Genomic DNA, 14,338 nt, shown 5'->3' with positions numbered 1-14,338 from the left:
CATATTGGTCTATATATATAGATTGTTCTCACATCAGCAATTTGCAACATTTCACACCCATTGCATTATGCCCTGTATTGGCTCACCATTGTGCTATTCCTTTCACCATCCCTCTGCCACCCCAGGCCCTTCTAATTTTCTGCTGTCAGTTAAACTAGCCCTCATACTTTCACAAACCTCTTCAACCAACCATTGCCACAACAATCAGTCGCACTATTCTGAAATTATATGAGTCCTGATCGGACCCGATTGTCATATCATCTTTGGGGCTCTTCTACAATTACACCAGCCCTCGCACCACCTTGTTGCCACAGCAGCCTCTGATAATGAAAGTCTCACGCCAACGTTTGTTGCAACAGGCTGTCACATCTACCCCTTGTTCCAACAGGCTGTCACATCGACCTCTCTCATTAACTTGTCGCCACTCCAACTCTTGCACAAACCTACTCTATAAAGTTCAACAAAAATGCTTCCTTTATCCCGCTTCCACGCCGGCCCTTTCACTTCCCTGATGCCGTGCCAGACCTTGCAATTCCCTGTTTGTTCGACTCTGCCGTTAGAGGTGGGGCCGGGCCGGGGCAAAAACCGGTTATTTTCCAGCTTTCTCCCCTCTATACCATTATTCTGAAGATGGGTGCTTAACCGAAAGGCCACCCGTCCATCTCCCTCCCCTGATGCTGCATGACCCGCTTTATGTTTTAAAGGTTTTATGTTTAGGAACGAACTGCAGATGTTGGTTTACACCAAAGATAGACACAAAATGCTCAGCGAGACAGGCAGCATTTCTGGAGAGAAGGAATGGGTGACGTTTCGAGTCGAGACCCTTCTGACCTTGCATTTGTTCCTTACACTTCCCTAGCATTACGGGAGGGCTCCGTACTGTCCTCTTGTAGCAGCCTATTGAATGTTAGTTTACACCGTCTTTCGACCCTCCTGTGGTTACAACACCCCCCATACTATCACTCCAGCTGCGTGCAATACCACCGACACATCTCCCTGCACGATGAGATTTGCTTCAGCCCGTTATTGCTGGCAACCACTACCCGAGCGGAGCCCTGCCCCGGTCAGTCGGTCGCTTGGCTGCAGTTACCTGGGATCTGCAGGTACAACGAGGTGAATGCGCACAGGTAGGTGGCGGCGATGCCCCAGAGGAAGGCGACACGCGGCAGCTTGACCGTCGCCATTGAAGCCGAGGGCCGAGCTCGCTCCCGCACAGGGCGGAGCAGAGGACCGCAAGTACAACCCCCTCCGCACGGTGAACACTTCACTGCAAGGTTATGCCTCCCTGTGCAAGCACCAACGACGCGCAATAAAGAACCGCTCCAGCACCAGGACTCAACTTTACTGCCTTTTCAACTAATTATCTGGGGTTGTGTGCCCCTCTCCCCACAATGAGCTGCTCTGAAACCTAGGTCCCGCCCCTATCCACGGAATCCACCACCAGAGCGCCGGGGGGAGGCCTATTCTGACCGATTTGATTGCTGGCCTCCTGACATGAATCATTTCACCATCCAAATATTCTCCATACTGACAAGTTGTCCACTCTACAAGTTTTCATTTTCTGGCGAATAATGTCCACATGCTCCTTGTTTTATTTTGCGGCTGGGTCTGGGGGCGCGCATGCGCTTTCTGGAGGCGGTTGCGCGGGAAAGACAAAAAAATGGCGACGGGCGCGAACCGGAGACACTAACGGCCCCGGCGCGGAGAGTCCAACGGAGCCGGTGCGGCTTGAACCGGGGACGGTCTTCTGCGGTGGGTGTGCATCTGGGGTCATTTTTTCCGCCCCTCTGTCCTGTATATATTTGTTCACAATTTACTCATGTTCCTTCTTCCTTGAGTCTGAAATTTTATTCCTCTTTACGTTTGTTTGAATGAACATCTAACTTTACTAGATTTTACTTCTTCTTTTACTTCTTCAGTCTAACATTTACTTCTTCAGTCTGAAGAAGGGTCTCGACCCGAAACGTCACCCATTCCCTCCTAGATGCTGCCTGACCTGCTGAGTTACTCCAGCATTTTGTGATACCTTCGATTTGTACCAGCATCTGCAGTTATTTTCCTATATGACTTTTACTATATCTGTCTCGATCTGACTCCTTCCGTGTGTTTTGTTCGATTTTCTCTTGAGTCTTTTATTCTATCCGTGTCTGTCTTTCAGCCTTGTGGAACGCTATCTACATCCATTTGGCTGGCTCTATTCTCTTCTCATGCTCTTTTATTTCAAGTTTGTTTATACTTGATTATTTGGCAACATATTGCCTTTAATTCTGTGGGTGATATCACCATCTGACAACATCAACTTTTAACCTATACAGCCTGACTGACGCTGTCCTTTGTTTTCTGTTTATTGTTTTAAGTTTATAGCATTTGCAATAACTTTATTCACGTATTAAAATATTTATATACTGTTTCTCACGGTTAATGCGTGCGTTTAGAATTCTGTTGGAGTATAATTTAAATGCTGTTTATATTGTTGACATTGAATAGATTTGGACATTATGCTCTTCATATTTTTGTTGGAAATATTAATTTCCTTTCAATAAACAATTTTCATCTAAACATGTGAAAAATGTCAAATCTCTGCTACTTTCAGATGTAAATCCACTCCTGCTGATGTCGTCCCTTTTTGTTGGATTCTCTTCATCTCCACAAATGCTCTGACCTACAGATTATTTGTTTTAATTCCTCATCCATGGGATTTTGTGTTTGAGTGGAAGATGGAGGACGTAGAGTCACGATTTGCACATCTACTTCAGCCAATTAGAGAACTCACAAAGAACTGGGAGATTGATGTGGCAGCTCAACTGGAGGAATATTTAGAAGAGGTGAATTCTTTACTGCTGAATGTTTATTATGTTCCAACAAGATATATCAGCCATTTGTTAATCTCCAACATTGCACTTCCTTTTTTTCTTTTTGTGTTTTTGAGTTAGCATAAAATTATTAATATAGCATTCCAAAACAATCTGGTGTTTGATTACTTTCTGAGTAGAGATGAGCTAATTCTGCATTAGGCGAGACTTACTTGAATTACTGCATATATGATTAAAGTTTGCTCTCCCCAATTTATCTCTATATATATACACATATATAGATTTGAACATATCCACTAGACCACTGAAAAGAAAAACCTGCGTTTGTGTCAATTTTTACTTCAGACGTCAATTTTGTGACCCTCCTATGATATCGGAAATAAAGCAGCTGCTGACAGAAAGCAAGCTCCGAGATGCAGCACTACAGTAGTGGCCAGATAATCTGTTTCAAAATGTCAAAGCTGAAAAAAAAATTGTTATCCCCAATCCTCTCTGTCAGCTTGTCTCTTATTATATGGTGTTGAGTTACCCATTGTGAAAAGCTGCAGTTCTGGTGAAGGTACTTCAAGGGTGCTGTTGGAATTTTGTGCATAGATTTCTGCACTGGGACTTGAGCTCAGAACCTAACTTGGCTAAGGGTGATACTGAGTGAGTCAGAGCTGATACAGCTATTCAGAGTGAGGAACAAAAATATTATAGACAATATTTTGTCTATAAAAAACAGCCAAGCTGTGTTACTTGGGAAGTATTGTGTGGGGATAGTAAGGAGTAAGACCTGTGTGATCTGTGTGATCTCCCGGACAAGTTTCGATCGCCTAGCTTGGGGTCGGAGAGGAATTTCCTGGATTTTTTCCCAAATTGGCCTGGGTTTTTTATCCGGTTTTTCGCCGCTCCCAGGAGATCACTCAGTTCTTTTGGGTGGGCGGTTGGAGCGGTTGGAGTAGCGGCCGGGCGGTAGGTTTAGTAACCGAGCACGGGGCTTTGTTTGGAGAGTATGAGTGCCAGGGCAGTTTATTGTTCTGGGTGTCCGATGTGGGGAATCTGGGAGTCTGATAGTCTTCCAGACATCCACATCTGCGCCAGGTGCGAGGAGATGGGGCTCCTAAGGGACCGTATTAGGAACCTGGAGCGGCAGATTGATGACCTCCGTCTGGTCAGGGAGAGTGAGGAGGTTATAGATAGGAGTTACAGAGAGGTGGTCACTCCTAGACCACGGGAGGTAGACAAGTGGGTCACTGTTAGGGGGGGGCAAGGAGCAGAAGCAGGGACTAGGGAGTACCCCGGTGGCTGTACCCCTTGGAAATAAGTACTCCTGTTTAAGTACTGTTGGGGACAGCCTACCTGGGGGCAGCGACGGTGCCCGGGCCTCTGGCAAGGAGTCCGGCCCTGTTGCTCAGAAGGGTAGGGAAAGGAAGAGGAGAGCGATAGTAATAGGGGACTCTATAGTGAGGGGGTCAGATAGGCGTTTCTGTGGACGCAGTCGGGAGACCCGGATGGTGGTTTGCCTCCCTGGTGCCGGTGTCCGGGATGTGTCTGAGCATGTCCAGGATATCCTGAAAGGGGAGGGAGAGGAGCCAGAGGTCGTGGTACATATAGGTACCAACAATATAGGTAGGATAAGGGAAGAGGTCCTGAAAGGAGAATTTAGGGGGCTAGGAAGAGAGTTAAAAAAAAGGACTTCCAAAGCAATAATCTCAGGCTTACTGCCTGTGCCACGCGATAGTGAGAATAGGAATGGAGTGAGGTGGAGGATAAATAAGTGGCTGAGGAACTGGTGCAGGGAGCAGGGTTTCAAGTTTCTGGATCATTGGGACCTCTTCTGGGGGAAGTATGACCTGTACAAAAAGGACGGGTTGCATCTGAACCTGAGGGGAACCAATATCCTGGCGGGGAGATTTGCTAAAATAATTGCGGAGACTTTAAACTAGTACGGTTGGGGGGAGGGACTCAAACACAGATAGCTAACAGGCAGTGTGTGAGGCAGGAGGCAGAAAAGGGAAACACTCAGACCCAATATGTAGGAGAGAAAGAAGGGAAAATAAATAAACTGAGAATAAGAAATTATGGGTCCCTTAAATGTGTATATTTTAATGCTAGGAGCATTGTAAGAAAGGTGGATGAGCTTAGAGCCTGGATTGACATCTGGAAGTATGATGTTGTGGCGATCAGTGAAACATGGTTGCAGGAGGGTTGCGATTGGCAATTAAATATTCCAGGATTTCATTGTTTCAGATGTGATAGAATCGGAGGGGCAAGAGGTGGGGGTGTTGCATTGCTTGTCAGGGAGGATATCACAGCAGTGCTTTGGCAGGACAGACTAGAAGGCTCGATTAGGGAGGCTGTTTGGGTGGAACTCAGAAATGAGAAAGGTTTAGCAACACTTATAGGGGTGTATTATAGACCGCCAAATAGGGAACGAGAATTGGAAGAGCAAATATGTAAGGAGATAGCAGATATTAGTAGTAAGCACAGAGTGGTGATTGTGGGTGATTTCAATTTTCCGTATATAGACTGGGAATCGCATTCTGTTAAAGGGCTGGATGGTTTGGAGTTTGTAAAATGTGTGCAGGATAGTTTTTTGCAGCAATACGTAGAGGTGCCTACCAGAGAAGGGGCAGTGTTGGACCTCCTGTTAGGAAATGTGATGGGTCAGGTGACGGAGGTATGTGTTGAGGAGCACTTTGGGTCTAGTGATCACAATGCCATTAGTTTTAATATCATTATGGAGAAGGTCAAATCTGGACCAAGGGTTGAGATTTTGGATTGGAGAAAGGCTAATTTTGAGGAGATGAGAAAGGATTTAAAAGGAGTGAAATGGAAATTTTTGTTTTATGAAAAGGATATAATAGAGAAATGGAGGATATTTAAAGGTGAAATTTTGAGAGTACAGAGTCTTTATGTCCCTGTTCGGTGGAAAGGAAAGAATAATAATTTGAAAGAGCCGTGGTTTTCCAGGGAAATTGGACACTTGGTTCGGAAAAAGAGGGAGATATACAATAAATATAAGCGGCAGGGAGTAAATGAGGTTCTTGAGGAATATAAAGAATGTAAAAGGAATCTTAAGAAGGAAATTAGAAAAGCGAAAGAAAGATATGAGGCTGCTTTGGCAAGTAATGTAAAAGTAAACCCCAAGGGGTTCTACAGATATGTCAATAGCAAAAGGATAGTGAGGGATAAAATTGGTCCATTAGAGAGTCAGAGTGGTCAGCTATGTGCTGAGCCGGAAGAAATGGGGGAGATATTAAACAATTTCATTTCTTCGGTATTTACCGAGGAGAAGGATATTGAATTATGTGAGGTAAGCGAAACAAGTAGAGTAGTGATGGAAATTAGGAGGATTAAAGAAGAGGAGGTACGGACACTTTTGAAAAATATAAAAGTGGATAAGTCTCCAGGTCCTGATAGGATATTCCCTAGGACATTGAGGGAAGTTAGTGCAGAAATAGCAGGGGCTATGACGGAAATATTTCAAACGTCATTAGAAACGGGGATGGTGCCGGAAGATTGGCGCATTGCGCATGTTGTGCCCTTGTTTAAAAAAGGTTCTAAAAGTAAACCTAGCAATTATAGACCTATTAGTTTGACATCTGTGGTGGGAAAATTAATGGAAAAGATACTTAGGGACAATATATATAATTATTTGGATAATCAAGGCCTGATTAGAAACAGTCAACATGGATTTGTGCCTGGAAGGTCATGTTTGACTAATCTTCTTGAATTTTTTGAAGAGGTTACCAGGGAAATTGATAAGGGCAAGGCTGTGGATGTTGTCTATATGGACTTCAGTAAGGCATTTGACAAGGTTCCACATGGAAGGTTGATTAAGAAGGTTAAATCGTTGGGTATTAATAGTGAGGTTGCAAGATGGATTCAACAATGGCTGAATGGGAGATACCAGAGGGTAACGGTTGACAATTGTATGTCAGGTTGGAGGCCAGTGTCTAGTGGAGTACCCCAAGGATCTGTGTTGGGTCCACTATTGTTTGTCATTTACATTAATGATCTGGATGATGGTGTGGCAAATTGGATTAGTAAATATGCAGATGATACTAAGATAGGTGGAGTAGTTGATAGTGAGGTAGATTTTCAAAGTCTACAGAGAGACTTGGGCCTTTTGGAAGGGTGGGCTGAAAGATGGCAGATGGAGTTTAATGCTGATAAGTGTGTGGTGCTGCATTTTGGTAGGACAAATCAAAATAGGACGTACAGGGTAAATGGTAGGGAATTGAGGAATGCAGTGGAACAGAGGGATCTGGGAATAACTGCATTGTTCCCTGAAGGTGGAATCTCATGTGGATAGGGTGGTGAAGAAGGCGTTTGGTATGCTTGCCTTTATCAATTAGAGCATCGAGTATAGAAGTTGGGATGTGATGTTAAAATTGTACAGGGCATTGGTGAGGCCGAATCTGGAGTATGGTGTGCAGTTCTGGTCGCCAAATTATAGGAAGGATGTCGACAAAATGGAGAGGGTACAGAGGAGATTTACTAGAATGTTGCCTGGGTTTCAGCACTTAGGCTACAGAGAGAGGTTGAACAGGTTGGGTCTTTATTCTTTGGAGCGTAGAAGGTTGAGGGGGGACTTGATAGAGGTTTTTAAAATTTTGAGAGGGACGGACAGAGTTGACGTGGGTAGGCTTTTCCCTTTGAGAGTGGGGAAGATTCCAATAAGGGGCCATAGCTTCAGAATTGAGGGACAAAGGTTTAGGGGTAACATGAGGGGGAACTTCTTTACTCAGAGGGTGGTGGCTGTATGGAATGGGCTTCCGGTGGAAGTGGTGGAGGCTGGCTCGATTTTATTATTTAAGAGTAAATTGGATAGGTATATGGATAGGAGGGGATTAGAGGGTTCTGGTCTGAGTGCAGGTAGATGAGACTAGGTCGGGGAGAATGGTCGGCGTGGATTGTTAGGGCCGGACAGGCCTGTTTCCATGCTGTAGTTATATATGTTGTTATTATATAGGTGCAGGAGGAGGCCATTCGGCCCTTCGAGCCATTCAATGTGATCATGGCTGATCATTCTCAATCAGTACCCCGTTCCTGCCTTCTCCCCATACCCCCTGACTCCGCTATCCTTAAGAGCTCTATCTAGCTCGCTCTTGAATACATTCAGAGAATTGGCCTCCACTGCCTTCTGAGGCAGAGAATTCCACAGATTCACAACTCTGACTGAAAAAGATTACGCACAAGATTAAACTAATTGTCATCTTTTCAAGTAACTGTAGGTAAAAGTATCAGGCATTTAAAAAGACACTTCCGCAGAAAAGTAATGAAGCTCTAATTACAATTTTTAATCCTTTGTTGGGATCTGTGTGGTTGGCAAAGCAAGGCCATAATTTTGTAGCAAATCTCAATTTGAATCGCGGCAATTTGATTTAACGCTCATCTCCATTTTTATCCAACATGCATGTTTTTGCTGCATATGGCTAATGCTATATTAATATACATTTCTTTTCCATAAAATGGACAACTAGAGTCCTCCTAATCAATGCTCTGTGGAGCAGGGCCTTTATGGTTATCCTTCTTGCAAATTCCTAACTCATTTTCCAGATTTCTGTTCATGTGAGCTGTACTATTAAACTTTCTGGCCAATATCTTTATAATCCTTGTCTCGTTCTCCTGTTAGTTGGACCAGATTTGCATTTCCTTTGATGATGGAAAAACAACAATGAACTTTGCAGAGGCTGCACTGTTGATCCAGGGATCTGCATGTATTTACAGCAGGAAGGTGAGTAGCTGAACCATGTGCAGTGAAGAAGGCAATACTGGGGCTCAGAAGTTAGGGATATTTCTTAATCTAAAAAAATATACATGAGAATGACGAAATCAGCTAGCCTTCTTTGGAGCTTTACCTAATTCTACATATGAATTGGGAGAGGGTGCAAAGATCCTTGGAGGATCTGGCAAGATGTGAGGGGTGGGGATTGGTGGTGAAGGGCCACTGATATGCTGGTTTGGGCAGTTAAACTGGGGGATGGGTGCTCATTGGTCACGTGGGTTGACCTGATTGGGTCTGAAGAAGAATCTAGACCCAAAACGTCACCCCTTCCTTCGCTCCAGAGATGCTGCTTATCCCGCTAAGTTACTCCAGCATTTTGTGTCTATCTCTGACCTGGTAGGGGGATATTTGGGGAGTTGATTCTTCGTTTGTTCTTGGTCCAAGACAACCTTTTGGGGAAATATGCTGAATGAAAAGGAAGGTCAAAGACAGAAAATGGAAAATTATCTGATATCAGCTCTGGAATTCTTTGGGTTGCTAACGATTGGCCTGGTTGAATTGACAATGTTGCATAGAATGTGAGCTTTTTATTTCTTTCTCCACAGGTGGAATACCTGTATTCTTTGGTGTACCAAGCATTGGACCTCATCTCCAATAAAAAGTAAAGAATCCTTTTAATAACCAATCAAAGTTGTCCATGGATTAATGTATAAAGGGAAGTTATAACAGACCTGTAACATGATATTGTAAGAAAATAACTGCAGATGCTGGTACAAATCAAAGGTATTTATTTCACAAAATGCTGGAGTAACTCAGCAGGTCAGGCAGCATCTCAGGAGAGAAGGAATGTGTGACGTTTTGGGTCGAGATCCTTCTTCAGACTGAAGAAGGTATAATATATATATAGAAGGTATGAACAATAATATGGTATTGTTCTGTTCTGGATATTGGAGAATATGTTGTGGATTAATATCAACTTTCTATAATATAACAAATTCCATTCAGCACCACAGCAAGTATTTCTGTACACAAACATTATACGGACAATATTGCCATATCCAGGACTGCAGAGTCCTTGTTTTGTTTCTTATTTCATGAAAGCTGACCATTTAGCCTGTTGGCTCAGCAGTTACATTCCCCTACATAATCCTGTTGCCTATTTCCTTTCCATGTCCATCAACTTCACCTCCATTCTCCTACCCAACATCTACCCTAATTTACAATAGCCAATTCACTTTGCAGTCACCACAACTTTAGAATATGGGAGGAAACCAAAGGCTAAAGAAATCCATGCAGGTACAGGGAGAAAATACAAACTTGACACACAGGATTAAGCGTCGATTGCTGGAACTGTGAAGCAGCAGCATTAGTGACAGTTACTGTGAAGTGTTCCACTATAGAATTGTACAACTAATAACAGTTAGTACTGGAGCATTAAAACCAATAGAGTATTACATTATAGAAATATTATATCAAATGATGTCTTAAAGGAGGATTACATGTGGTAATGGATTGTAGTATTGTTGGACGATTGCATCCAGAAGTACAAATTGTGTCCTGATGAGAATGATATACTTGTACGATACGATAGAACTTTATTGATCTGCCTGGTCATGAAACCCCAAATATATGAAACAGCAAATTAAAGTGAAGAGTGGAAAGGATTGGGAATGTGCAAAGATTGGGAGGGGGGGATCAGTCTATCCTGTGACAGAAGGGGGAGGAGTTGTACAGTTTGATAGCTACAGGGAAGAAGGTTCTCCTTTGGCGTTCTGTACTACATCTTGGTGGAGCCAGTCTTTTGCTGAAGGTAGTTCTCAGGTTGACCAGTGTGTCATGGAGGGGGTGAGCTGTATTGTCCAAGATGCTCCACAGTTTGAGGAGCAGCATCCCCCTCCAAGACCACCTCCCATGAATCCAACCAGGACAGAGCCAACCTTCTTGATGAGTTTGTTAATCCTATTGGCATCCGTGGCCTTGGCCCTGCTGCCCCAGCACACGACTGCAAAGAAGATGGCATTGGCTACCACCGATTGGTAGAACATCTGCAACATGTTACTGCAGACGTTGAAGGAGCGGAGCCTTCGCAAAAACTACAGCCGGCTCTGTCCCTTCTTGTACAGAGCATCAGCGTTCCTGGACCAGTCCAGTTTACTGTCCAGGCTAACTCCAAGGTATTTGTACTCCATGGTAAACTGCACATCCACACCATTGATGAAGATGGGGGACAGGGGTGTTCCTCTCCTCCTAAAGACTAACTCCTTAGTCTTGTCGGTGTTGAGCTGCAGGTGATTCAGCCCACACCACTCAACAAAATGGCCTTTGTCCTGTGACTCCTGCATCCATTAATATACTTATCAATGGTTGTGGAGGAATGTAAAATAGAGGCAATTCTCCTCTGATATTTTCTGTAAACATTATGGTGACATTCCACAGTGGAATCTTACTTAAAATGTCGTTTTGCCTTTATCCTTTCAGGCGGAATCAAAAGGCATCATCTATTGGGGTGGATGGTGCAGATAACGATCTGTCCTTGGATAATCAGAAGGCTGAATGGGAGGTAAGCAATTTTAAATCAGGATGCACTGTTCACCGTTAAAATTTACTGCTTAAGAATACCTGAATTAAAATTATAAACAAAACTCTACATCTACATACTTTCACTTGGGAATGTTGAAGAGATGTGTGTTTTATTAAGAGGTTTTCCATGGGATTGAAGTGATGATTCCAGTTCTGGACACTGGGAATACTATAATTATATAAGAAACTAGACCAAGTGGACCCGTTGGGCCCAAACCTCTCCTGCATTGGTGCAGCACCCTTTCCTCCCCTCCCCTCCTTCCTCCCCTCCCCTCCTTCCTCTCCTCCCCTCCTTCCTCTCCTCCCCTCCTTCCTCTCCTCCCCTCCTTCCTCCCCTCCTTCCTCCCCTTGTTGTGCTATGACTCTAGTTCAGGAACCGATTTGGCTGTAGTTCAGGAACAAGCAAACAAACAAACGAGAGTTAACATAGAAAATAGGTGCAGCCAGCACTGCCATTCATTGTGATCATGGCTGATCATCCACAATCAGTAACCCGTGCCTGCCTTCTCTCCATAACCATTGACACCCGTACTAATCAAGATTCTATCTATCTCTGCTTTAAAAATACCCAATGACTTGGCCTCCACAGCCGTCTGTGACAATGAACTCCGATGTATCACAGCTCAACGTATTCCTGCTCACTCTCTGTGTGCGTGCTCTCATGACCCGTGCACTGACACAGGCACCTTATCTTTTCCCTAAACACTTAAGTGCTGGTGTAGCTCAGTGGGTCAGGCAGCATCTGTGGAAAGAATAGATAGGCGACGTTTTGGGTTGGGACTCTTGCCTTTTGCCTTATCTCTTGCCTTCTTTTGCACAACAGTCAAGGTGCATTGTGAGCATCGTTCCTTTACTGCTATCTTCAAAATGGACGCTAAGATTCGACACTGCTGTAAAGTTTACTGTAGTGTAGGGAGCTTCCTATTTAATTATAGGAAACATTTCATCTGTGTTTGTCCTCTCAGCACTGAAATTAGTTGTTGCCACATCCATGTTATATAGAAAGAACAAGTGTCCGATCATTCATTGTGACAGAAACTCTGTGTTCCTTCCATGCTTTATGTGTGCTGCTTGCCAGGTCATGTTTAGTTTAGTTTAGAGATGCAGCGCGGAAACAGGCCCTTCAGCCCACCAAGTCCATGCTGACCAGTGATCCTTGCACACCAACACCTTCCGACACACACCAGGGACAATCTACAATTCTACCAAGCCAACTATCCTGCAAACTCGCACCATCTATGGAGTGTAGGAGGAAGTCGGAGAAAACCCACGCAGGTCACGGGGAGAACGTGTGAGCTCCGTACAGACTGCACCAGTAGTCAGGATCGAACCTGGATCTTGGCACTTGGCTGTAAGCCAGTATCTCTACCGCTGTAAGCCAGTAACTGTACCGCTGTAAGGCAGTAACTCTACCGCTCTAAGGCAGTAACTCTACCGCTGTAAGGCAGTAACTCTATCGCTGTGCCACCGTGCTGCCCATGAGGGTCGCTTCTATTAGAAAAAGGAGTAATTCTCTATTGTGGATGTGGAAAGGATGTATTCAGTAATGGGAGAGTCTAGAACCAGAGGGCACAGCCTCAGAATGAAAGGACGCATCTTCGGAATGAAGATGAGGAGGTTGAATTTTCTTTAGCCAGAGTGTGCTTTATTTTTTTAGCAAGAAGGCGAGATTGATAGGTTCTTGATTAGTAAGGGCGTCAAAGGTCATGGGGGGAAGGCAGGAGAAGGGGGGGAATGGTTAAACGGCAGAGTAGATTCGATGGGCCAAATGGCCTAATCCTGCTCCTGTGTCCAGTTTTAGTATATAGATGTATAAACTCAGCCTGAAATTGTGGGATTAATTATTTTGAGGTTGGAATGTGCAATTAATGTTCCTGGGGATTTGGTTAAATCTGAATGTGCAAATGTAACTGCTCTGCCAAGCTGTGCTGGATTACATTGTTCTGTGTCACATGGAATCCAGCATTCCAATACCTATTTCCTTGATGTGACGTGGTGCTACACTGGGTATTAAAGTGCTGGGTATTTGTGATCTTTTGTCATTAACTGCAGAAATCTTTGTTTTCCAGTTTTTGTCCCTTGATGACATAGGGTGTCCGACAAAAAACAGCATAAATATGCAGAAGGATGTCATTTCCACTGTACGTAAACCTGTTTAAATTATCTAATTTCTTAATACAGTGGATATTTTGTCATCATCGATCATTCCACCTGCGAACACCCTTGTTTTTCCCCAACCAGATCTCAACTCAGCAATCTCACTTCATCCTTTAACAATGTGAGTGTGGGCTAGAAGTCAGACCAGGCTCACTCAAGGAAGACTTTGGGCTTGGCACAGTTTAAATCAAGAGTGCATGGGAATTATATATGAAAAGGTATAGCGTATAGAGGGATCTAGAACTGCAGCAGAAATAACAATTTGCCTCTGCTTGGGAGATGGAATGGTGGATTATGCTTCTGTAATTGAAGAGAAACAGGACAATATTGATTTTATAAATCACCTTCTGGGGAACAATGCAGGTCATATTACACTGGGTTTCCATCTGAGTTTGGGGGGGGGGTAAAAACACAGATGTAAAGCAAAATAATCTCACTGTAAATGGTAAAATATTAAAATCGTAACACAAGGTCTTACAATTTTTTATGCATAAATGTTTAGAAATAATTTCACAGTTGGTGAGCTGCTGTGCCTGAGGTTTGGCTCTGACTGCCCTTTGCTTTCTTGTCTGGGCACTGCAGGTTGTGAACATTATTCCACTAACGCCAATGGCACTGATACCATCAGAAGAAATGGAAAAAAAGAACAATCCGCTGCTTAGGTGTGAGATGTATTGCTACAGACATATTTGCACTGTCTATCCTTTCTAGCTTATCTTGCCCCTTTTTTGCAAGTTCACCCATTCATTGAAACTTTGGTCATTCCCTCTTTCATTTGTTTGCTTCCTTCCTTCCCTTGCTTCCTTCTCTCCTAACTAAGAGATTTCTGACAGTTTTTTTAATTGATTCATCACCAGGGTAATTTGCTCCTTTAATGTAAATTGGCTGTTGAAGAAGAGGAGCCAAGTTTGTTCAGTGCAGATATGCTTACAAGACCATTCTATGTCTCGGACATTGCTCAGGAATTTCAATAGACAATAGGTGCAGGAGTAGGCCATTCGGCCCTTTGAGCCAGCACCACCATTCAATGTGATTATGGCTGATCATTCTCAATCAATTCCTGCCTTCTCCC

At 43.8% G+C, this 14,338-nt stretch overlaps 2 protein-coding genes across 3 annotated transcripts in view; one reads left to right on the top strand and one right to left on the bottom strand.

Moving 5' to 3' along the window:
- lmf2a (lipase maturation factor 2a) overlaps positions 1-1,362 on the bottom strand; it is a 30,077-nt gene extending 28,715 nt beyond the window's left edge. The window contains exon 1 of the mRNA XM_078419650.1: positions 1,091-1,362. Within this exon, the coding sequence (XP_078275776.1) occupies positions 1,091-1,184 (94 nt within the window). The 5' untranslated portion in view covers positions 1,185-1,362. The remainder of the gene's footprint in view (positions 1-1,090) is intronic.
- A 305-nt stretch (positions 1,363-1,667) lies between these two features.
- The window catches only part of ncaph2 (non-SMC condensin II complex, subunit H2), a 44,777-nt gene continuing 32,106 nt past the window's right edge, over positions 1,668-14,338 (top strand). Inside the window, exons 1-7 of one of the 2 annotated variants that reach the window (XM_078419649.1) lie at positions 1,668-1,752; positions 2,669-2,825; positions 8,437-8,538; positions 9,135-9,190; positions 11,008-11,089; positions 13,179-13,250; positions 13,849-13,928. In XM_078419649.1, coding sequence (XP_078275775.1) covers positions 2,718-2,825; positions 8,437-8,538; positions 9,135-9,190; positions 11,008-11,089; positions 13,179-13,250; positions 13,849-13,928 — 500 coding nt within the window. In that variant the 5' untranslated portion in view covers positions 1,668-1,752; positions 2,669-2,717. Of the gene's footprint in view, positions 1,753-2,593; positions 2,826-8,436; positions 8,539-9,134; positions 9,191-11,007; positions 11,090-13,178; positions 13,251-13,848; positions 13,929-14,338 lie in introns of both variants that reach the window. The other variant, XM_078419648.1, reaches the window with a different exon arrangement.

This window comes from Rhinoraja longicauda, chromosome 23 (genome assembly GCF_053455715.1).
Source record: "Rhinoraja longicauda isolate Sanriku21f chromosome 23, sRhiLon1.1, whole genome shotgun sequence".
Lineage (NCBI taxonomy): Eukaryota > Metazoa > Chordata > Chondrichthyes > Rajiformes > Arhynchobatidae > Rhinoraja > Rhinoraja longicauda.
This window is presented reverse-complemented; position numbering and strand designations above follow the sequence as displayed.